This window comes from Sus scrofa, chromosome 7, assembly GCF_054392235.1.
Source record: "Sus scrofa isolate SSC_HxYL_T2T_F1_AM1 chromosome 7, Sscrofa_HxYL_maternal_Yorkshire_Landrace_v2.0, whole genome shotgun sequence".
Classification (NCBI taxonomy): Eukaryota; Metazoa; Chordata; class Mammalia; order Artiodactyla; family Suidae; genus Sus; species Sus scrofa.
The window spans coordinates 125,703,612-125,728,521 of NC_139389.1; the positions used below are offsets into that span (position 1 = coordinate 125,703,612).

Consider the following 24,910-nt stretch of genomic DNA (forward strand, 5'->3'; position numbering starts at 1 on the left):
ACACTGGTTTCCCCAGGGCTTAGGCCTTCCTGCCTCAGGGTCTGCCTCATCCTAGAAGCCCTTCCGGGAAACCCACTCCTCCACGGCCCCCAACTCTTCCTTCACCTACTTGGAAGCCTTCCCAATTCCAGGACCCATTAGCCCCCCCACCCCAGTCTTACCTCTGTAATTATTCAATGTCTTTTCTCCCTTGAGACCCTCAAATTCTTATGGGTAGTACTGTGACTGTCTTGTCCATTACCCCTAGCAGGGTCTGGCAGCTAGAAGTTGCTTACTTAATCGGGAGTTCTCTTGCGGTGCAGCAGGTTAAGGGTCTGGTATGGCCGCTGCGGCAGCTCGAGTCATTGCTATGGCACAAGTCCAGTCCCTAGCCCAGGAACTTCCATGTGCCATGGGAGCGGCCAAAAAAAAAAAAAAAAATTGCTTATTGGATGAATGAATGTTTGAACAAATGAATGCCACCCCTGTGATTCACAGAGAATTAAATAAAACAGTATCTACTCCATTGACTACAGGAATAAAGTAATATACTGCTCTGCACTGGATCCAGCATGTTTCTCCTCCCATTCAGTCCTGGGCCAAATCAAGCCAGCCTGCCCCACGGCTACAGTCAACCTCGATGGCTATATGCACTGTTCTACCTCTCCAGCTACGTTTAAGTTTCTGAGAATAGGTATCCTATCTGCTTTGTCTGCTGCTCCATATTCCCAAACTGTGGGAAGAGTGGACTCAGGAAATATTCCTTAATGCACCAAAGAGAGCTAAGGCCTAAAGGGTCTGGGGAAGCTGGCCCAGATTCATTGTTCCAGAGGAATCTTTAAGAACAGAAGTGCAAGTTGACGTATTCATTTTTTCCTGTTTTAGATTTTTAAGAAGTTCATCAGCAGAAAACTGAGGCTTTATCTTGACACTCTGCAGTTGAACCTAAGATGGTCACAAATATAAGAGAATTGCCATAGTGAGGCACAAAGGGTGAAATGCTAGGATGGAACTCTTTTGTTTGTTTTGTTTTTGTCTTTTTGCCTTTTCTAGGGCCTCTCCCGCAGCATATGGAGGTTCCCAGGCTTGGGGTCGAATTGGAACTGTTGCTGCCAGCCTAACCAGAGCCATAGCAATGTGGGATCCAAGCTGCATCTGCAAGCTACACCACAGCTCTCAGCAACACTGGATCCTTAACCCACTGAGCAAGGCCAGGGACGGAACCCACAACCTCATGGTTCCTAGTCGGATTCGTTAACCACTGTGCCATGATGGGAACTCCTAAAGTAAAACTTTCAAATAGTGTTTTTTTAACAGTTGCACTTGCAACACATGGAAGGTCTCAGGCCAGGGGTTGAAATTGGAGCTGCAGCTATAGCCCACACCACAGCTACACTGGATCCTTACCCTAGCAAGCAAGGATAAGGATTGAACCTGCATCCTCACAGATACAATGTCAGGTGCTCCTGAGCCACAACAGCAACTCCTAAATAGTGATTTTTAAAAATGGAAATTGGAAAACTTTCTACTCTGTGTGTTTTTTCAGAAAACTAGACTCTAGATCATGACTCTGTTTCCCTTTCAAATGGAAAAACATTAATGTCTCTGAACCTGAATCTAAGCCAGGCGTCTGACCTGGAGGCCCATGAATGCTGGCGTTATGTCTGGGTCTCACTGGTGGCCCTGCCGGGTACTGACTCCTTCCAGGCGCTGGGTCCATGTGGACGGAATGCTGAACTTCCTCTGGGAAACTCCTGTGCAAGTGACTTTTTGCTTAAATTGTAAAATACAATCTCTCAGTCATGCCTCAGTGAAATCATTAAAAATTCTGAACGTGATTCAAATGAAAACACGGTATTTCCAAGAAATCCATAACACCTAAAAACTGAAATCCTAGAGTCAGAAGTTCACCTAGAAACATCCCCTTCTACCCTAGAGGTGGTGACAAAATTGCTTCTAGAACCGAGGACTGTGTGCTACCTGCTAAAACAGACTGTATTCAACTCAGTGGGTTCTATCCAAGCCATTTATTTGAAACGCCAACTATTATGTAGGATAAAGTCAGTGTTACATGCTTATCAGTAACAGTAGAAAAATAGAACCAGTGAAAACCTTTGTACAACTGTAATGATACTCAAAAGAGAAATGTATCGTTTTACAATGCTTCACACAGACGAATTCAAGTTTGGAGGTACCTAAATAAAAATACTATATATTTCTTTAAAAAACACTATGTACAATTGAAGCGTAAACAAGTTTTACAAAGTACTGGTTATGCAGGTTGTAGAAAACACTTGCATAGGACATGAAATCAGTTTAAGAAAATTTCTGAGCCTTTAGCATTGAAGGCACTTGACTTTATACCAGTAACAGCACAACCACAAGAAATGCAGTGTTGTAGAAGATACCACCTCTCTGAAGTACAGACGTAGGACATAAACAGCAAGCAGAGTTCAGGAATCTTTATCTTTCAGCCACCCCACCTAAGAGCAGATTTCCGTCCCACCTGCCCATGGAACCCAGATACAGTCACGTGCAGGTACACGATGATGCTTCCAGAGCTCATCTCATCTCTTAGAACCCACGTAAACACACAAACACAAGAGGTTATTTTCAAGACACACTTGCAAGTAATCTTTCCATAAAAACGGCCACAGCATTATAATATTCAGAATATGGACGATTGACTCTTGGTCAGAGGGTTTTCTAGAGGAAAAAAAAAAATCAAAAGACCTGCCAGTACAATTACATAACAGCTACTGCAACCTATAGGACAAAAAGTCAACTTAACATTTCATAAAATATTGTTCATACAACAGTGTTAATGGAAAATAGCAAAATATCTTTTAGTGTTTGATGGTTAACTCTTTTAGTAAGGTTATCTATAATGAAGTTTGAAAGTAAATTCCTTAGGAGACAAAGTAAACCAGTGCAGAACGGGGAATAGCACCCATCACTGCTGCTTTATGAGTAGCTTTCAACAGTAAGTTGAAAGTCAACCAAATAACTAAAAAAAAAAAAATCAAACATTTCCCTTTGAGTTCAGTCCTAAGATTAAGAATGTAAATAAGTGCCTTAGAGTTTGCAAAACAAGTATCTTACAAGTATTTCACAAAACACATTTTCCCCTAAAATGTGGACTATGAATTATGAAAATACATATTTTGCTGAGAAGTTACTAAGAAGTGTTCATCCTTCGCCTCTAGAGACTGAGCCCTGGGGTCCTCTCTGCCCCACTGCTGATGCTGCACGTTCTGTTTTCCCTCCGTCACCACATCAATCCAAATGGACAAGTACTACCTACTGCTACTAGAACTTGAACAAGTCCAAAGAAAACCCAAGAAAGAACAATTTTTTTAAGGAAGCAAGACCAAAAGTTAGGTAAAGTTTCAGAGAGAGTGCAACAAAAAAACCTCAAATATAAAGAACTCATTTAAAATCCTTAAAATCTACCTGGTGACCAAAATGTCAGGAGAGCTGAGGTCTGGGGAGTGCCTAGGAAAAGCTAGAGGGGCATGTGAGAAAGGGCATGTCTGGTACACAGAAAATTCAAACAACTATTTCTTCAAGAATAGTTTGCCTTTCATGCTGTTATCTTTTTTCCTTAGGAGTCACAGGTGCCTAACATAATTATTCATCAAAATCACAAAAGTAAAACAAAAATATAAGAAAAAGACCACAGCATCTTGAAGAAACGTGGATCTTCTCCTTCCGCTCCAGGATCTAACTGGAATTCTCCAGCCTCAACATGGTGGGCACCAAAGGCGGCGATTGTCTAACGGCCTGATTGTCTGTGGCCTCAAGAGGAGATCTGGTACGCTAAGATTTTGGATTTTGGTTCTCCGTGAAATTTCTACACCAAGTAAAATGTGAGGTCCTGTGGCCTAAATTTTATAGTATACATTTTTTTTTTTTTCTGAGAGCAATCTTACTCAGACTTCACATTTTATCCTAGTACAGCACTGAAAGATTTTAATGCTTAGTAAGCACTGAAAAAGACTGAACAGATGGGTTCAAAAGCCAGAGGCACATAGCTATTCAACCTACCCTACTGACCATACTTTACAAGATACATTAAAAGTCCACTAGCACCTATCCTAACACAAAAACCACATCTGTTTACCTTCTGCAGGTCACAGCAGTCCACAATCCCATAGCACGTTTCTCTCTATACATATAGTTTAGCCAGGTACGCTACTAAATTATTAAAAGTAAACTTCATAAATTAAATAAAATTATGAACAGTGGCCACTTCTTTTATATTTTAGGGCTATGATAGTTAATAAATTTTCAGAAAACTGCATGTGTGGCATCAATAGCTCTTGCCTAATTAAAAAAAAAAAAAAAAGGTGGGAGATGAGAAAGATTTCCCCTCACCAATTAGCTCTACTCACTCTTATTTGCAGACCAGCACAGCAGTCTGAATTCAGAAGTGAAATTTAAAACTAAATCATGTCAACACATATAAAATACACTTTAAGTAATATGATGGAATTAACACTTTTTGTTTATGAAGAGAAACAGACTGAGATTGGTTTCAAAAGACATTGTCATCTATTACAAAGAGTCAAACCTCCTAAAAATGAGAACAGAGTCCTATGTTTTTCATCTTCAAAAAAAGGAGCCTCAAAGGCGGTGATGCGTAGCCGACCTCACAGCAGCCTGGTGTTGACTCTGGGAGGCCTGGAGCTGGTGTGCAGCTTGGCCGACCTCGAGGGCTGCACAGGCAGCAGCTAACTAGCCAAGCAGCAGAGCGGGTGGCAGCGGTTTGCCGGTGTAGACAGATAAACTGATGTGTTCCCCTCTTGAGACTATCTACTGTTAGGATTTTTTTAAATGTCAGATTATTCCTGAGTGTATATCCACAGGGTAAATTAGGAAAAGATTGTAACGGGAGAAATCAGAGTTGTTGACACCCAATAGAAACCTATTTACTTAAAAGTGCATGTAATTCATTTATATGGTAGCTTGTAAAGGCTCCCTAGCCCTGCATAGTTTTAGAGTGAGTGTGAGTGATTCATAGTCTTATATATATATTTATACATACACAGAAAAGAGGCTCCCAAACATCCTTCATGTGGGGGACGGTTCAGAGAGTCTCTTTCCTTCTAAGTGCTACGGCTGTATGTGTATGTGTAAAAATACAAAGTGAATGCTCGATAATGTTGAAGTGATTTAAAAACTCAAATACTAATATATTTACATTGAAGAGTAAGAAAAAAACAGTCCTTAGCTCACACATTGCCCTTCCAAGGGAGAGGATCTTAAAAGATCCCATGTGCTCAGTGGTTCAGTAAAATCCCAAACCAGCATCCCCAGTGGAGTTCAAGTAGGACATGTAGTGTTTCACTGAAAGAAAAAAAAAAAGTCTTTTTCTTTTTTGGTGACAAAGCATTATGAATTATACAACAATTTTTTTAAAGAACACCAAAATTCAGACACACTTTGAAAAACACTTAAAAGAGAATATATGCTCATAAACAACAAATGACATCCGTAAGACTGAAGCCCTTTTGCTTTTTTTTTTTTTTCTCCCCCACAGACAGCAAGACGACTGAAGGCAGCAAGCAGTCACATCCCCCCTCAGCTGGAGAGTCGACGATGTGCAGAGCCAGGGATCCTGATCCCGTAGTGCAAGCTTAAGATACTTCGCTGTTTCCACTGCTTTAGGATTCCAAGGAGGCTGATCTCTTCAGAACCTCAACTAGTGAAACTCTAATCCACATTACCAGAATTTGCAGGGATTCTAACAGCGTCTGCACTGTGAACAAAGCAATAGCTTTAGCCTGGACACAAAAGGTTTTCTCCTTCCTGTTCTTTCTTGAACCAGGAAACTTCAGGATCCTGATTGGACCCCCACTGGAGGAATGAAGACCAGCTCCCAAGACTTATTTAAAAAGTATGACATCAAATTTATGGAGACTGAGCAGGAAGATTTCTGAACTAAAACAATTACTGAAAAGAGAGGAGCATTTTGATGTGCTGTTCTTTGGAATTTCTATAATTAAAAAATAAACACAGAACTATTTCATAAGAAAATACATCTTAGTGTGCAATCCAATGCACGTGGAAATTGGTAGATGAAAGGTAAAATGCAAAAAGTATGAAAATACAGTCCTTTAAATGTGGCAATAAAGTTTAACATACTGATATAAAACCAATACAGATAAAATAAAGGTACAAGTGCAAAAAAATTCCATCATGTGTAAAGAGAAAAAAAAGTGCCAGCTTGCTTGCTCTTAAAAATGCTTCCCCATACAACTGTTCAAACACAAAATAGACAGATGCAGCATTCAAAATAACCCTCTTAGCATGCCATGTCTAATAAACATGTATATACAAAAACTAGAATCAAATAATGTGAAACCGAGTTATCAGCTGGCATCAATAAACTGGTCTCTAAGTTGTTGGGTTACATCAAAAAATGGGATGCTTCACATCTCAGGCACAGACGACTTGGAGGTTGCTCTCAGAGGGCAGACTTTTTGTAGAGGAAGTCTGGCTTGCTCGGTGACCTCCTTCCTCTGCTTATTGAATCTTCCCTTTCCAAATCCGTATTTCGCTGAGCTCCATGGCCCAGGGACTCACTGTCTGCTAGTCTTCTACCAGATCTCTCTTCTGGAGCTTCAGAGCTACATGCAGAATGTGAAGGTCTGTTAGGGGTCAGCCCAAAGGTCAAGTCAGTTTCCACTGCTGTTCGTCCCCTGACATGGGCTGGACCATTGCCGGCATTTTCTGGGGCTGCCAAAGCAAAGTCTGAACGCTGTGGAGGCTGCTCAACGACATCGAGGTGTATTGGCTCATTCTTTTGTTTGTGTAGATGCCCGTCAGGGGAAAGTGGATATTCTCTCCTAGCTTCTTCCTGCTTTTTAGGAGAGGTCTGGCCAGGTAGGTAGGCTGACTTTAAGCCACTTGGTGATGCCTTATTGTGGCTATACAAATCAGGACCAAAATATCCACCTTGAGAAGGGGAAGGGGTGCATCTGCCAGGAGCAGGAGTAGACGGTCTGCAAGCAGCATTTGAGAAGTCATAGAAATCCGGATATTCCTGCTGATTTTCTTGAGCATCTGTTTTTTGCTCTAGGGTATGTTTCTTTCGAGATGTGTGTGTATGCCTCTGTGGAATACACGAGAGATGCTGGGGAGGCCCTGGTCCTACTTCAGAAACTGATTGGCTTAATTCTGTATCTACAGCAAGTTCTGGGAGCCTCCTGTCCTTCAGTGACAGTGTGGACACACCCATGGCAATATCTGGCATTAGATCATTTAGCACAGGCTGTGTACACTGCAAATAGAAACGAAACAGGGGTAGGGTTAAAAGCAAAAGGCCCACAAGTCCCTAATTTTTTTTTGTCTTTTTTTAGGGCCGCTCCTGCGGCATATGGAGGTTCCCAGGCTAGGGGTCTGATCGGAGGTGCAGCTGCCGGACTACGCCACAGCCACAGCAACACGGGATCCGAGCCGTGTCTGCGACCTACACCACAGCTCACAGCAACGCCAGATCCTTAACCCACAGAGCGAGGCCAGGGATTGAACCCGCAACCTCTTGGTTCCTAGCTGGATTCGTTAACCACTGAGCCATGACAGGAACTCCCAAGTCCCTCTTTTGAAAATGATGTTCACTGATTTTGCTTCTTCATTATAAAAATAACACATACTTATTTTTAAACATGATAAAAATATAGAAAACTATAAGGCAACCCCCCCACAAAAGCCTAACTTTCCTGACTGAGTAACCACTGTTTTTAGCATCCTGAGGGTAGCTCTCTTACCTTTGATATGTTGTACACATACTACTTTTCATAAAACTTAGTGTATAAATAATGCTGCCACTTTTCCTTGAGATTACTATTTAAATTACTGCATACTGTTCCAGTGTCTTTTTTGGGGTGGGGGGCGTAGCATACAGTGGCTTGATGTCGGATATCAGTTCCTAGATCAGGGACCGAACCCAAGCTGCAGTGGGGAAAGCACCGAGTCCTAACCACTGGACCACTGGGAAACTCCCCGATTCCACTGTATTGATGAGGAATGCCTTCTTTTTAATAAAAAATTTTTTTCAGCCATACCCAAAGCATGTGAACGTTCCCAGGCCAAGGTCTGAACCCAGCCCACAGCACCAGATCTTTAACCTACTGTACCACAAGAGAACTCTGTGATGCATGACTTCTTAACCATTCTTCCAATTTTTCATTACTATAATCAACACTGTAATGAAAGGTGGGAGGGATGGCCTAGGGGTTTGGGACTGGCACATACACACTATTGTATATGAAATGGATAGTCAATGAGGACCTGTCATATAGCCCAGAGAACTCTACCCAATGTTCGGTAATAATGTACATGGGAAAATAATCTGGAAAAAAAAGGGGATACATATATGGTATAGATGTATATAACGGAAACCAGAAATTATCACAACATTGTAAATCAACTACAATTCAGTAAAACTTAAAAAAGAGTGTAATGAACATACAGATAAGTTACCTCTGAAGGGACATTTATTTATTTATTTACATCCTTTTCAGGGTTGCACCTGCAGCATAAGGAAGTTCCCACGTTAGGGGATGAATTGGAGCTGCAGCTGCCCAACCTATACCACAGCTCACAGCAAAGCAAGTTCCTTAACCCACTGAACGAGGCCAGGGTTTGAATCTACATCCTCATGGACACTAATCGGGTTTGTAACCTGCTAAGCCACAACAGGAACTCTGAGTTTTACTTAATATATAAAGTAGTAGAACTTCTATAGCTGTAGAACTAAGGGCCAGGCCAATAAGATGGGAATTTGGTTTATCCAACACTATCAACCTCTGTTGTTTCATCTTTTGGGGGGGTTGAGGGGGACAGCAGGGCAAGTTGGCAGAAGGATATAAGGTGAGGCAGGATCAGAATTCAACCCAAGGTATATACTAGTCCACAGATTCCATCTTTTAATGAAGATTCCTGACCTAATATATATATCTTTTGTTTTTCTCTATTTTTTCCTTTTGACGGCTGCACCTGTGGCATATGGAAGTTCCCTGGCCAGGGGTTGAATCAGAGTTGCAGCTGAGGCCTACACCACAGCCACGGCAACACCAGATCCTTAATCCACGGAGTGAGGCCATGGATCAAACACATATCCTCACAGAGATAGCGTCAGGTCCTTAACCTGCTGATTCACAATAGGAATGTTTTTCTCATACTGACTGCACTGATAGCGTGTGACTAAGCAAAGAAACCTTAAAAATCATTACTGTTTTTTAAAAATACATAAAACAGGAGTTACGTTGTGGCACAGCAGAAACAACTCTGACTAGGAACCATGAGATTGGGGTTTGATCCCTGGCCTCCCTTAGTAGGTTAAGGATCCTGCGCTGCCATGAGCTGTGGTGTAGGTTGAAGATGCAGCTCAGATCTGGGGTTGCTGTGGCTGTGACAGCAACAACTCCGGCTGGACCCCTAGCCTGGGAACCTCCATATGCCGCAGGTGCGGCCCTAAAAAGACAAAAAAGACAAAAGACAAAAAAAAAAAAAAAATATATATATATATATATATATATATATATATATATATAAAACAGAAATTCAACCTCTAATGTAGGGCAAAATCAAACAAAGAATTCTTGCTTCGTTTACTAGCTACTAGCTCTAGCAACTGCGATTCCCAATCAAATGAGTGCTCTGATGGAATAGCCTGCTAGAGGCAGAGACAGGCAGGAGGATTAATTTTCTGCCCATTTTATGAATGGGCAGTCTTCTGCCACATTGTTCCTGATGGCATACTCAGCTCTAAGGAGCTTCCTCTTCTTGCTCCGTCAAAGCCTCTGGCAGAATGGTAGGCTCTACAGCAGAGAAGTCAGGGACAGACCCTAGACACATGCTGAATAGCACACTATGAAAGTGATAATACTGTTTGTACTGCTCAGTAACCCCACCATGTACACCTCGTCTCTCTTCTCTGTCCCTTCTCATCCACCTAGACTCTCTTTTTCTCTCCCTTTTCCAAACCCCTTAAGTCTATGCTTTCATCTTGTCAGTAGCACTTCTGGGCAATGCTGAATTCCGGAGGGCTTCTGGAGTCAAGGAAATCATTTTTAATAGTCCATAAATTTTAATTTTAGGTAAGTTACGGAGGTGCTAACTTACCACTTGTTTCTCAGATGCTATTGCTGTTGAGGTGGCGGCAGCGGCAGCAGCTACCGTCTGTCTCCCCAGTGCTGTGGTGTTGGTACAATCAGGTGCTGCAGCTTTAACACCTGGCAAATAGACTGGAGGGGCGCCAGCTTTAGGAGCCGTTCTGGAGTGAAACAGTGAATGATTACAGGGATAAGAAAATGAACGAGAAGGATGCTGACTGGGGGGTCTTTGTTTCCAGCCTGCTTTGAGCTGGTTATGGATGGGGGTAGCTGGGGGGTGGTATGGAGGTGGTGGAGGGGGCAAGGGTGGATGGAAGGCCACAAAGGAGTCCAGATCTGTAAACATGGTTTCTGCAGTGGGGGTACTGTTAACTCGACATCTCCCAGACTGTCTCACGGTCATGAGTGGACTTTCATCACCGAAACGTTCATCAGGAAAGAACTTGTGAGGATTCTAAGAAAGAATGGGGGGAAAAAAAGTTAGGATATTTATTACCAGATTTCCTACACAGAAATGTACAGGCTGAGAGGGTTAAGTGAGTACGTAAAGATGCTATATATTCAGCAATAGTAAAAGGCACAACATATTTTCCTGGGCCAGAAGCCTATGGAAAAACGCAGCTATCAAGGACAGCTGCATGACTGAATATTTCAGAAAGGGGTCAGTAATCTCTCGCAAGGTGATGTGAAAACAGGAAATAAAAACCTATCTCAAATATGTCTTTGCTAAGAAAATTACTATTAAAAATTAAAAGAGGAGTTCCTGCTGTGGTTCATTGGTTGATGAACCTGACTAGTATCCACAAAGACTTGGGTTCGATCCCTGGCATTGCTAAGTGGGTTAAGGATCTGGTGTTGCTGTGGCTGTGGTGGTGTAGGCTAGTGGCTGCAGCTCTGATTTGACCCCTAGCCTGGGAACTTCCATATGCCATGGGTGCAGCCCTAAAAAGACAAAAAAAAAAAAAAAAAAAAAAAAAAGGGGGGGGGGGAGAAAAAGGCATAAAAGGGAGGCTCTTCTCTAGAACTTTTTTTTTTTTTTTTGGTCTTTTTCTAGGGCCACACCCATGGCATATGGAGGTTCCCAGGCTAGTGGTCTAATAGAAGCTGAGGCCACCAGCCACCAGCCACAGCCACAGCCACCTGGGATCCGAGCCTCATCTGTGACCTACACCATAGCTCATGGCAATGCTGGATTCTTAACCCACTGAGCAAGACCAGGGATCGAACCGTAACCTCATAGTTCATAGTCAGATTCGTTAACCACTGAGCCATGATGGGAACTCCTCCTAGAACTTTCTGATAAAACATCTGTATGCTTTCAGTTTGAAATAAATATTACAAAATACTATTCCTCACCTATCATATTGGAACAAGTTTGGTTAATATTTTGATAAACATTATATGGGAATACTTAAATTATACAATGTATACAATTTTTTTGTTTGTTATGTTTTGCTTTTTAGGGTTGCCTGCAGCATAAGGAGGTTCCCAGGCTAGGGGTCTAATTGGAGCTACAGCTGCCGGCCAACGCCACAGCCACAGTAACATCATATCTGATCCTTGTCTGCGACCTACACCACGGCTCATGGCAACATCATATCCTTAACCCACTGAGCGAGGCCAGGGATCGAACTGGCAACCTCATGGTTCCTAGTCGGATTCATTTCCGCTGTGCCAAGATGGGAACTCCTAAAATGTATACAATTTAAGATTCAAATTAAGATACAATTTAGAATGGCAAAGAGAGTAGATATAAACAGTAACAAGACTATTTCAGGGATGGAAACCACAGTAAAAACTGAAAATCAAGAACCTACAAATGACCTGCTCCTTGCCTAAGGGAACCATGCCATGTTTCCCTTTGAAAACTCAGGCTAAACTCTGCAGTCAGTGGCAAGAAAACAATTCAAACGCTTGACCAGATGAAATTAAATTTTACTTTAGGCTCTGCTTTAGTTGCTGTGAAGACTACTTTACATATTTTACAAAAAAACAAACTACTGTTTTTGTACCAAATAATTGTTAGAAATGGGTTTCTTCCTGCTAGTTCAAAAAAAAAAAAAAAAAGCACTCATTCCTTGATTCTAAGAGTTTGAACCATCATGCAAAAAAAATTTTTATAAGGGGGAGGAGAGAGCGAAAAAGAAGGGCATCTGGAAGATCTGCTAAGTGTGCAGCAGGCCCAAACTTAAAATCTAAGACCGAACAGGGAGAGAAAGCATTGGAGGCTCAGAACTTTCTACCTTCTCTTCCACCTCTGTTGGGGTACATGCCACGAGCTTTAGCAGTCACCACCTATTTGCTTATTATGTACAAAAGATGCAGCTGTTCTACATACAGCAACTCTTAGCTCCACAACAATTATTTTACAGGTAAGCTTAGAGTAGTTAAGCGACTTGGTCCAAGTTAACCAATTGGTAAGCAGCAGAAGCAGGACATAAACCCAGTTCTCACTCCAGAGTGTGGGTCCCTTCCACCCTTCCACACTACCTCTCACCAGGGGCTTTCAGGTCATCCAAGGCACCAGGGGCACCGAGAGAGCCCATACAAAGAAAGAGACACATGCTAGAGGGCTCCTGAGAATGTCTAAACTCACAGTCAAGCCTCCTTATTTCTTTTTCTAAGGTACAAAACTGAGTATATAGAATCAGAGAATACAAATTGCAAATTTTAAAATACAACAAATAGGAGTTCCTGTCATGGCGCAATGGTGAACGAATCCGACTAGGAACCATGAGGTTGCAGGTTCAATCCCTGGCCTTGCTCAGTGGGTTAAGGATCCGGAGTTGTGTGAGCTGTGGTGTAGGTCCCAGACTCGGCTTGGATCCCATGTTGCTGTGGCTCTGGTGTAGGCTGGTGGCTATAGCTTTGATTAGACCTCTAGCCTGGGAACCTCCATACGCCGCGGAAAGCGGCCCTAGAAAAGGCAAAAGGACAAAAAATAAAATAAAATAAAATAAAATACAACAAATAACACAAACATCACAAAAATCCAAAAGAATCCCATAATATTTCCATTATTAATAACTGACAATCTAACAAAGATTCCCTATTTTAAACAGTCTAATGCTGCTTCCCACCTGCAAGAGCTCTGCAGCAGCATCTGCAAGCCCGAACTCTCTCAATACTCGAATCTGAATTTCATAGCTGACTGTGGCGCCTTCCCCACAGTTAAGCGCGTAGGCCCTCTGCACCTGCTCAGTGTGTCGGAGCTCCTGCAGACGTCTGACCATGTCTTTCATAATGAGGAGACGAGGAACTGGAAGAACACAAATGGTTTATAGGCACAATACCTGAGCTACATAAAAGACCTATGCCAAAGACCATCTGGTGAATATAACAAAAAAATCATGTGCTTTTAATCAGAATCGTCTCATAAATTTTTGACAGTATTTTAATTTCCTAGAAAGGTAGTAACTTATACACATCTAATTATTTTTAAGGTTTTAAATTTCACCGTGCCCAAAACCAAACAGCTCTTGAACTGCATAATTAGTTTACAACCTAAATGAAATTTTACTTGCATATATAGATATTGTCTTCTGAATCTTAGGATATTTCAAAAGTCTTTTAAATATATTTACTCTTTTATTCAAATAATTTTCTGAGTTCTGACTATGCACCAGAAATTCAACTCAGGTACCAGGTGCACAGAACAAAAGATGTGAGTCCTTTTCTTACGAAGCTCTGGTTTCAGAGAAGTAAACTATGTAAATCAGTACAGGACAGGGCCATAAAGGATCACAGAGAGAAATACGCAAAGGGCTTTGGGATTGGAGGAAGGGGTCTCCCATCCAGACTGGAGGTGGGCAGGGAAGGCTTCCCAGACAAGGTGAACCCTGAATGGAGTCCTGAAGAACGAGAGAAATCTAGGCAGATGAAAAAAAGTACAGCAGAGGCTTTCTGACCAGAAGGACCAGGCATGTGTAAAAGTGAGAGATAACACGACACAAGCAGATGGCATAGAGAGTAGAACTGATGGTTCAGAGGTGCAAGTAGGGTGGCTGTGGTGTAGGCCGGCAGCTGTAGCTCCGATTTCACCCCTAGCCTGGGAACTTCATATGCTGCAGGAGTGGCCCTAAAAACGAAAAAAATTAAAAAATAAAGATTAAAAAAAAAAAAAACCCAACAAAGGTACAAGCAGGGGGAGCATTAGGAGAGAGGGCTAGAACGATGAGTGGGGGCAGATCATGAATAATGCTTTAAGTCACGATAAGGAATTTAATTTGTATCTTGTGTATAACAGGTAGTCACCTGGGCGGGGGAAGGAGAGGATCAGGTTTGTGTAATAAGTACACTCTGAGGGCAGTGTAAAGCAGGGGCTGGCTAACCATGGCCTGTAAGGTAAATCTTGTCTGCCGCCTGTTTCTGTAAATACATTTTACCAGCTCACAGACACACTCATTTAGGTAATGCCTATGGCTGCTTCTGGCCTACAAAAGCAAAGTTAAGCAGTTAGTAGTTACAATAGAGACTGCATAGCCCACAAAGGCTAAAAATATTTACTATCTAGCCCTTCACAGAAGATGTTTGCTGAGCTGACATAAAGGCCAGAAGGGGAACAAGGTAACAGGCAGGAATACGGGTCCTGAACTAAGGCTGCAGCACAGGGTTGGAAAAGAGAGGACAGTCTATAAATATCTATGAGACAAAATGCCTACAGTGAACACTGATGATTATTTTTGGGGAAAGAGGAGCTATTGGTCACTGAGTGCTTACTTTGTGCCAAACTCCTAAGCCTATCATTCACAGTTTTTCCTTAAGTTTTCACAACAACCCTAGAAAGGAGATAGTATCCCCCCTTTGCAGGGAAGTAAATATCTTGTCAAAGGTGTACAATAAAGTGGCAGAGCAAAGACATGAGCCACAGATTCTTCTCAATAAGCTAGATACCTATTAGTGTGGTAGGCAAGGAAGAGAGAATCAGGATGACACTAGCATAGGGCAACGTTTCATTAAATAAAAGAAAGACAAGTCCTATTGTCCTGAGCATACTTAATAGTGAATGTTCTTTGAGCCTTTGAGATTCAGTTCTAAGATTAAATCACGCTGTTATTCAATTGGATTAACTAAAGCCGAGACTATACATGCTAATTACCAAAACTTCAAAATCTGCACAATGCAGCTACAGAAATATTTCTCTTCATACTGTTATCTAATGTATACTTTATTAAATAAACACAGAGATCTAATCTGATGAGGCAACAACTGATCAGATATTAATCCCAGAATAAAATAAATGTGTTCCATTAAAAGCTCTGTCATTATGTCTTTTACTTATCCTTAAGTGAAACAGACATATAAGCAAAAAATGCATGGCATCATTTCCAGTAATGATTTGATTTTTTTTTTTTTTTTGAATCTTGCAATGGTAATTGGCAAAAGCTATACTTTTCTGACCTCCAGATCTCTGTAGATTTTCTCACCTTAGAAATGGACATGACAGCCCTTTGGTTAAGGTCAGTACTGACTGAGACTCAGATGCTTTTGGACATGACAATTATACCTTTATCTATGGCCAATTCCCTCAAAGTCATAAGACTGCATTACAATAAAATTCAAAAAGCAGATCTTGGGAAACTGGATCTCTAGAAACAATGGTAATCACATTTTGGGGGGACATAGCTAGACCTGAAGATTCAAGTTTATACTACTCTCCCCAAAGGTCTTATAATGTGAGATATACCATATGGTTATGAAAAATCTGAGTTTCTCTAAACCAGTGGTCAACAGAAAACAATTTTATCCTACAACGCACATTTGGCAATGTCTAAAAACATAAAAATATTTCCACAAGGCTGCCACAAAGGGGTGTGTGTGTGTGTGTGTGTGTGTACATGTACATGAGCACACACATGTACCACTGGTATCTAGTAAGTTCAGGCCAGGGGTACTGCTGAATACCCTCAATGCAAAGGAAAGGGTCATCTAGCTCTAACTGTCAAGAGAGCCAAGGCTGAGAAGCCCTGGGCTGAGCTGGAAAACTGTATACACTTGCTACTGTAAAATAAAATACAAAACAAAAAACCGAGTTTATACAAAGAGAATGGATATATGTAATGTATAACAATTACTTTGTGGTACAGCAGAAATCATCACAATTTTGTAAAACAACTATACTTCAGTAAAACTTTAAAAAATGAAAAAAAATTGAGCTTATGAGTACTTCATTTTTTAAAAATCATGGCCATACCTGTGGCATATGGAAATTCCCGGACCAAAGACTGAATCCAAGCTGTAGCTGCAGCAACACCAGATCCTTTAACCCACTGCACGGGGCCGGGGATTGAACCCATGCCTCCGCAGCAACCTGAGCTGCTGCAGTTGGATTCCTTTTTTTTGGTCTTTTTATGGCCACACCTGAAACATATGGAAGTTCCCAGGCTAGGGGTCAAATCCGAGCTGCAGCTGCCAGCCTACACCACAGCCATGGCAATGCCAGATCCTTAACCCACCAAGCAAGGCCAGGGATCAAACCCTAGTCCTCATGGATCCTGGTTGGGTTTGTTACCGCTGAGCCATGATGGGAACTCCTACAGTTGGATTCTTACCTCACTGCACCAAAGCAGGATCTCCTATAAATCCTTATTTTTTTAATGAGAACAAACCTTAATGGTATTAGAAGGTGGAAAGAATTGGCAATATATAAAAGGGTTACAAAAATTATCAATTATTGATTTAAATATAAATGCCCGACACAAAGCTACTGCCTTACCTGGGATTTCATTTGCTACAACTGAGGGAGGGCTTGACTGGTTGCTGCTGATCTGCTGGTGGCTGATCATGTGACAGCACTGTGGCACGGCATTACTGACCATGTAGAGCGTGTCTGGCACATTGGACATTCTAACCATTCGCAAACGCACAAGATCTGTTTGCTCCACCATCATTTCATCTAGCACCGACTGAAACAACAATTCAGTATTAATAGAATTAGTCAATCCTTCACTTCGTTAGTAACATCACATTTAGAGAAAGATTACTGCCATCATCATATAAAAAGGGAATTTACTATTTCCAGTGCATGGTGATTAAAATTAGTGGTGGAAGGAGAAAATACTCCAACTTCTTTCATTTTTCCTACTTTTTTTTTTTTGTTTTTAGGGCTGCACCCACGGCATACGGAGGTTCCCAGGCTAGGGGTCGAATCAGAGCTATAGCTGCCAGCCTACACCACAGCCAAAACAACACAGGGTCCAAGCCACGTCTGCAACTTTTACACCACAGCTCATGACAATGCTGGATTCTTAACCCACTTAGTGAGGCCAGGGATCCAACCTGCAACCCCATGGTTTCTAGTTGGATTTGTCTCTGCTGCACCACAACAGGAACTCCCCTACTGCTTTAATTTTAAACAATCTTTTTGAAGCACCTTTGAAAAGAAATAATCATTTTCTGAAAAGTTGCTTTTAATTGAAGTATTTGAAATTTGAAGACAGGATATAAAGTTAATCAGAAGTAAATTACATATAAAGTTACTAAAAAAAAAAAGGCTGCATGGACTAAATATCAGAGCCAACAAGAAATGATCAAAATACAAAATATGTAAGATTGATATTAAATTCAACAGACCTATATATAAACCCAATTGTTAAATAAGTTTCAGATGAACCTATCTCAGCAAACTGCAGAACAGCCAAAATGATAAAACGTAAAAACATTTTCCACATTTACTGGGGCATTTATCTACTTAGGCACAGGTACAGCCACCCTGAGAAACAGGGATGCTCCAGGAGGATCGTCTGATCAGCTTAATGCTATACCATTTTGAGATAGAGCAGAAGGAAGGATACGTCTAGTTTATCACAAACCTTTTATCACCAGACTCAACCTTCCATAGAGGCCTCAACTGACTGACTTTAAGCGCTGAACTTATTTCAGAAAGGCCAGACCCAACCTTCTGCTTTTTTCCTGTTTTACAACTAGCTGAAGTGTCAATGACTCAATAAAAAGTAGATTATCAACCTAGTCAATAAAATAAACCTCTCACAAATCCTTTCATATATGTATCTTTTTTTTTTTTTTTGGTCTTTTTGCCATTTTCTTGGGCCGCTCCCTCGGCATATGGAGGTTCCCAGGCTAGGGGTTGAACTGGAGCTGTAGCTGCCAGCCTACGCCAGAGCCACAGCAACGCGGGATCCGAGCCGAGTTTTTGACCTACACCACAGCTCACGGCAACGCTGGATCCTTAACCCACTGAGCAAGGCCAGGGATCGAACCAGCAACCCCATGGTTCCTAGTCGGATTCGTTAACCACTGCGCCACGACGGGAACTCCCACATGTGTATCTTAAGCTGCGAAGTCCAACAATAAAAATGAGAGATATTTTAAGGTAATTATGTTTCTATACCCAAACATATTGTTTTGCTTGTTAATTCTATTTCATTAAGCTTAATGGTGATTTCTGACTTTCAAAGACCATCAGTCTCCTCAAAAGGTCACCCCAAAGTTCTTATGGCTGAACATATCAAATAAAAATTTCAATGTTTCATTTTCCATTTGGAGAGTTCTTTATGTTAAAATGTACACAATGCCAACTTTTTACTAAATAGGCCTAAGATTCTGTCTTGGTTTGTACACTTATTCTAAAACTAAACACAATTCCCAACAGTCAGCCACTACAGAAATACGTTACAAGAAGTCATGGCATTTTTTTTAGTTTACAAAAGGAAGAAGATATGTGTGCAATTGTCTCTCAAACATTTTTCCCACTCTGAAGATCTGTAAGATACTGATGATCATTTCAGGAAAATGACAATTTTTTCCCAAGCTAACAATTTGCAAGAAAAACCAAGATGAGAAAAATGTAAAATACAATTTAACATGACCTAAGTTATGAAAAGAAATACATGCCTGATAATTAAACATTTAGGAAAACTATTTTGGTGAGAAATCAAACTAGAATTTGCTTTCACTTTCACTATTACTGGACAGTTAGGCTATTTCCAAATATTTAAATAATACTACAATAAATATCTTTGTGTTTATAGTTTGTAATAAAGTAGCCTAGTATCTTAAAATGGTTTTTATTACCTTTGCTTCTTCCACATAGGGAGAGAACAGTCGAGGACGAACATATATTCCAGCATTTTTCTGTCGTAACCAGGCATTTGACTTTCCACTTTCTGTTGTAGGAAGCATATCTGATGGAGGAGTACTAATCAAGCCTCTTTTCATCTTGAAAAAAAATTATTTTTCAGATAGAGATTTGTGTAGCACTGCAATATTACTAAGATAAAAATAATTATACCTATAAATCAAAATGTTTAAACTTTACCACTTAAACACAAATTTAGGAATGTATACTTCAGGAGTTCCCTCATGGTTCAGAAGGTTAAGGACCCATTGTCACTGCTGTGGCTCTGGCTACAGCTGTGGTGTGGGCTTGATTCCTGGCCTGGAAACTTCTGCATGCCATGAGCATGGCAAAAAAAAAAAACCAAAAAACAAAAAACAACAACAACTGGAGTTCCCGTCGTGGCTCAGTGGTTAACGAATCCAACTAGGAACCATGAGGTTGTGGGTTCGATCCCTGGCCTTGCTCAGTGGGTTAACGATCTGGCGTTGCCGTGAGCTGTGGTGTAGGTTGCTGAGGTGGCTTGGATCCTGAGCTGCTGTGGCTCTGGTGCAGGCCAGTGGCTACAGCTCCGATTCGACCCCTAGCATGGGAACCTTCATATGCCATGGGAGCGGCCCAAGAAATAGCAAAAAGACAAAAAAAAAACCAAAACAAAACAAACAAAAAACAACAACCAAAAAAACCCCAAAAAACTTCAAATGTTTAATAACATTTAAAGGATTCTGGAAGCCATAAAAAGCTACCATAATTTCCCATTTTCTCTAAGTAGAGAAATGCTGTTTTAAAAACAAGAGCTATATATTAATTAAAAATAAGAAGTCAGACTAACTTTCAGAACTCCTTTCTTTTTGGTCATGCCAACAGCATGTGAAAGATCTCAGGCCAGGGATTGAACCCACACCACAGCAGTGACAAATCAAGATCCTTAACATGCTAGGTCCCTAGGGAACTCCCTCAGAACTCTTTTTTTTTTTTTTTTTTTGGCTTTTTAGGGCTGCACCCACAGCATATGAAAGTTCTCAGGCTAGGGGTCAAATCAGAGCTGCAGCTGCTGGTCACAGCCACAGCAACGCAAGATCTGAGCCACATCTGTGACCTAATGCACAGCTCACAGCAAAGTCAGATACTTAACCCACTGAGCAGGGCCAGGGATTGAACCTAAATCTGAATAGATACTAGTCGGAGTTGTTACTGCTGAGTCACAATAGGAATTCCCTCAGAATTCTAAATGAGAACCAATTTTTGTTTTTTTCCTTACTTATCTAGGAATTGATTCCTCCCTCCTCCACAAGACAAAAGAAGCACATTCCTGGGCCTTTATCTTTAGTATGAAGATACAGATAGTCTGCATGGTGGTTACATACAGGCAGGGGCTCTAGTGGAAGGAGAACCTGGCTCAAGCCCTAATGCTCCTTTTCACAGACATGCAACCACAGACATCTCTTTTTAGCTGGGCCTTACCTCAGGGCCCCTAGATAGCCCTGGAGATGGGACACTTCAGACAACTAACCAAACATGGTGGCCCCACTGTTTTCACATCTTTTTTAGGAGAATATAAATCAAGTACTTAGAGCCCAAGAGGTGGATGTGAGATTAAATGAAGGTAAGGAAGATAAAAAGCACTTGGCACAGTCCTCAGCATACACAAAAACAGCATTAGGGTTAACAGCCATTGTTAGCAAACTTTTACTGGGGATTTATGTGTTAGGCATGGAATTATATTTAATAAATTAAATACTGTGAATATTAAATGAAAGTTCTAAAATACTTCTCTAAACTAAATTCAGGGATCAATTTGGTTTGAGTCTTAGGTTCTAAGTAGAACCAAATTTTGTTTCCCCAGTATTACTCCTTTAAATATAATAAACATCTAATTGCTGTGTTAAAATTATTTTTAACTATTAAAATATAGCATTAGACGTATTTTGAAAATAGGAAAAAACCTCACAACTCTAGTTTGTTATAACTGTAATAATGTTGATATATTTCCTTTCAGTCTTTTTCAAATGAATTTTTACCTAAATTTATAATACATAAAAATACACATTTTGGGAGTTCCTGCTGGGGCACAGTGGAAACGAATCTGACTAGGAACCATGAGGTTTCAGGTTTGATGCCTGGCCTTGTTCAGTGGGCTAAGGATGCGGCACTGCTGTGAGCTAGGGTATAGGTTGCAGACACGGCTCAGATCCTGCGTTGCTGTGGTGTAGGCTGGCAGCTGTAGCTCTGATTCAACCCCTAGCCTGGGAACCTCCATATGCCACAGATGTATAAAAAGACAGCCCTAAAAAGACAAAAAAAAAAAACCAAACAAACAAACAAAGAAAAAAAACCCAAAACAAAACAAAAAAAGAACACATTTTGGGTCCTTCTTTTTAAAATTATATATTATTACTTTGTTGCTACATTAGTCTTACAACCATTGTTCAAGGCAGCAAAATATTCTGTTGAGTAGTCATGCCATAGATTATTTTCCCTGTTATTAGGCATTTAGCCTATTTCTAAAAAAATTTTTTTTCTTTTTAGGGCCACACCTGCAGCACATGGAAGTTCCTGGGCCAGGGGTCAAATTGGAGCAGCACTGGATCTGAGGCGCAGCTCGTGGCAACGCCAAATCCTTAATCCACCAAGTGAGGCCAGGGATTGTATTCGTATCTTCAAACAATCTGTTGGGTTCTTAACCTGCTGAGCCACAACAGGAACTCCAACTTCCAAAGAGTAGAGTTAATGACACTTCCGCTATATGACAGTAATATTATTTCAAAAATTACTGACCTGGTACATGAAGAAATAACCTTTATTTTGCTTTCTTTGGTGTGTGTGTGATTACCAGTGAGTCTGAACATTTTTCTAACCTGAGACTCCATAAATATTTAATTTCATTCTTCTAGTTTTTCCATGTTTCAACTTAATGTTTAATTCTTCAGTCTAACAGAGATCACTTCTGTGTGTAAGTGAAATGAGGGTGAACTTTAAGCACATTTCCTCCTTCTTCCACTGATGCATTAGTGCAGTACAACACTGATTTGTGACAGCCTGTTTATTATATGTTTAATTCTTATATTAATTAGGATCTTTTTCTGGGCTATTTTGTCTTCTCTATTATACCAGCATCAGAGATTAAATGTTAGAGTTTTAAAACTTATTTTGCATTATGAAAGATTATCCCTTCTTAATTATGTTCTTTTTAGAGATTTTTTTTTTTTTTTTTTTTTTTTGCTGCACCATGGCTCATGAAAATTCCCAGGCCAGGGAATCAACCCTCATTGCACTTGCAGCCCACACCACAGCTGAGGCAATGCTAGATCCTTAACTACTGCGCCATATGGGGATTTCATTTTTTAGAGAACTTTCACAAAATTCTTATCAGTTTTTTTCCAGATGACTTTTATAATGTTTCTGTGCAGCTGAAAAAAAATTATGATGTTTATAACATTGAAATTATAAACCAATATGTGAAGAGTATTTATTTTTCCCATCCATTAATTCAAGCAATTTTTTTTTTTTTTTTTGTCTTTTGTCTTTTGTTGTTGTTGTTGTTGTTGTTGCTATTTCTTGGGCCGCTCCCGCGGCATATGGAGGTTCCCAGGCTAGGGGTCGAATCGGAGCTGTAGCCACCGGCCTACGCCAGAGGCACAGCAACGCAGGATCCGAGCCGCGTCTGCAACCTACACCACAGCTCACGGCAACGCCAGATCGTTAACCCACTGAGCAAGGGCAGGGACCGAACCCGCAACCTCATGGTTCCTAGTCGGATTCGTTAACCACTGTGCCACGATGGGAACTCCTCAAGCAATTTTAATACTCTAAAAAATTATGAAAGTAACATGATCAGTTAGCTCTTTGTTTTTTTTTTTGCTCTTCAGGGCCACACCCTTGGCATATAGAAGTTCCCAGGCTAGGGGATGAATCGGAGCTGCAGATGCACAGCCACAGCAACACAGAATCTGAGCCGTGTCTGCAACCTACACCATGGCTCACAGCAATGGCCGATCCTTAACCCACTGAGTAAGGCCAGGGATTGAACCTGCATTCTCATGGATACTACTCAGATTTGTTTCTGCTGTGCCACAACGGGAACTCCAGTTCTATCAATTTTTGACTGAAATACAATCATAAGATTCATTCACCCCTTTTACATTGAACTAATCTTCTCTCTTGCTCTTTGATTTACTGCTGTCCTTAAAGAGTCTCCAAAGGTAATTTCTACCCTCCCCTTTTAAAGTACACCGATAAATGGCTAGATTAACTCCCCTACAAACTACCCTTTTGCAAAAGTAAGACTGATATAACCACTAAACTCTCATCCACCAAACATCTGTGCCATGTGCCATACTGGGGACCCAACGTAGCACAGGACAGACCTCTGCCTTTGTTCTCAGGGAATTTAGTTTCTCGATACTCCATTAGTAGAAATTATTTACAATGATTAAAGAGAGACATTTTCTTTTCATGAAAGGGATAAATGAAGAAAGAAAGACACTTACTGCATCACTTAGGATTTCACTGTTTATAGGTAAGATGTGTTCAATTCGCACAAAAGGTAAGAGAGAAGAAAGGATCTCTCTAAGCTCTTCGATGTCCAGGTCTCGTCTTTTCACACCTCTCTTGTTCACACTATGAGCAGTGCCACTCAGTAAGTTTGGCTCTATGACAGAGACAGAAAATGAGAAGTCTCCAACCAAATCGAAATTTTCAGAGAAAGGCTTTTTTTCTTCTCTAGCACACTTCCGGCAACACTTTGTATACTTAAGTACATCTGCTTTAAAAAGGATTATAAATTATTTTTATGTTCTAATACGTTTTCTTTTTCTTTCCTTTTTTTTTTTTTTGGTTGCTTTTTAAGGCTGCACTCACGGCATATGGAAGTTCCCAGGCTAGGGATCAAATTGGAGCTTCAACTGCTGGCCTACACCACAGCCACAGCTACATGGAATCCAAGCCTCATCTGCGACCCATACCACAGCTCACAGCAATGCTAGGTCCTTAACCGAATAGCAAGGCCAGGGATCAAACCCGCATCCCCATGGATTATAGCTGGGTGCGTTGCTGCTGAGTCACAATTGGAACTCCTTAAGAAATTTTTTTGTTTTTTTTTTATGGCTGCACCCAAGACATATGGAGGTTCCCAGGCTAGGAGTCCAATCGGAGCTACAGCTGCGGGCCTACACCACAGCAGTGCAGGATCCGAGCCACATCTGTGACCTACACCAGCTCACAGCAACGTCGTACCCTTAACACACTGAGTGAGGCCAGGGATTGAACTGCAACCTCATAGTTACTAGTCAGATTCGTTTCTGCTGAGCCACAATGGAACGCCAAGAAGTTTTCTTAATAGAGATGTTCTTGGACAAAGAAAAAGCATAGTATCAATAGTACAGTAACATTCTTTACGACTGTTCTGTACTAAAGAATACAGAATTCTTTCCCACATACTAACTCAAAGGAGAAAAAAACGGCAATCTTCTAGTTATTACAGGTTATCAATATGCTCATTAGGCTACTATATGTTTAACAGCAATTTAATGAGTATCTAAAATTAAACCACCTGGTATCTTAGAGCAGCAAAACATAATGTACACTCTATTTAACTTTAAGACCTTTTTTGGGGGTGTGGGGGGGCTGCACCTGCAGCATATGGATGTTTCCAGGCAAGGGGCTGAATAGGAGCTGCAGCTCCCAGCCTATGCCACAGCCATAGCAACCCAGGATTCAAGCTGTGTCTGCGACC

General features: G+C 41.0%; 1 protein-coding gene across 4 annotated transcripts in view; it reads right to left on the reverse strand.

Annotated features, from left to right (window-relative positions):
• Positions 1-24,910, reverse strand: part of BTBD7 (BTB domain containing 7) — a 96,710-nt gene that overhangs the window by 5,649 nt on the left and 66,151 nt on the right. For 3 of the 4 annotated variants that reach the window (XM_013989220.3, XM_013989219.3, XM_084970079.1), the window contains 6 exons: positions 23,667-23,827; positions 19,134-19,277; positions 16,816-17,005; positions 13,181-13,359; positions 10,111-10,554; positions 1,992-7,264 (listed from right to left, as the gene is read on the reverse strand). In XM_013989220.3, coding sequence (XP_013844674.1) covers positions 6,449-7,264; positions 10,111-10,554; positions 13,181-13,359; positions 16,816-17,005; positions 19,134-19,277; positions 23,667-23,827 — 1,934 coding nt within the window. In that variant the 3' untranslated portion in view covers positions 1,992-6,448. Of the gene's footprint in view, positions 1-1,991; positions 7,265-10,110; positions 10,555-13,180; positions 13,360-16,815; positions 17,006-19,133; positions 19,278-23,666; positions 23,828-24,910 lie in introns of those variants that run through there. The other variant, XR_014811305.1, reaches the window with a different exon arrangement.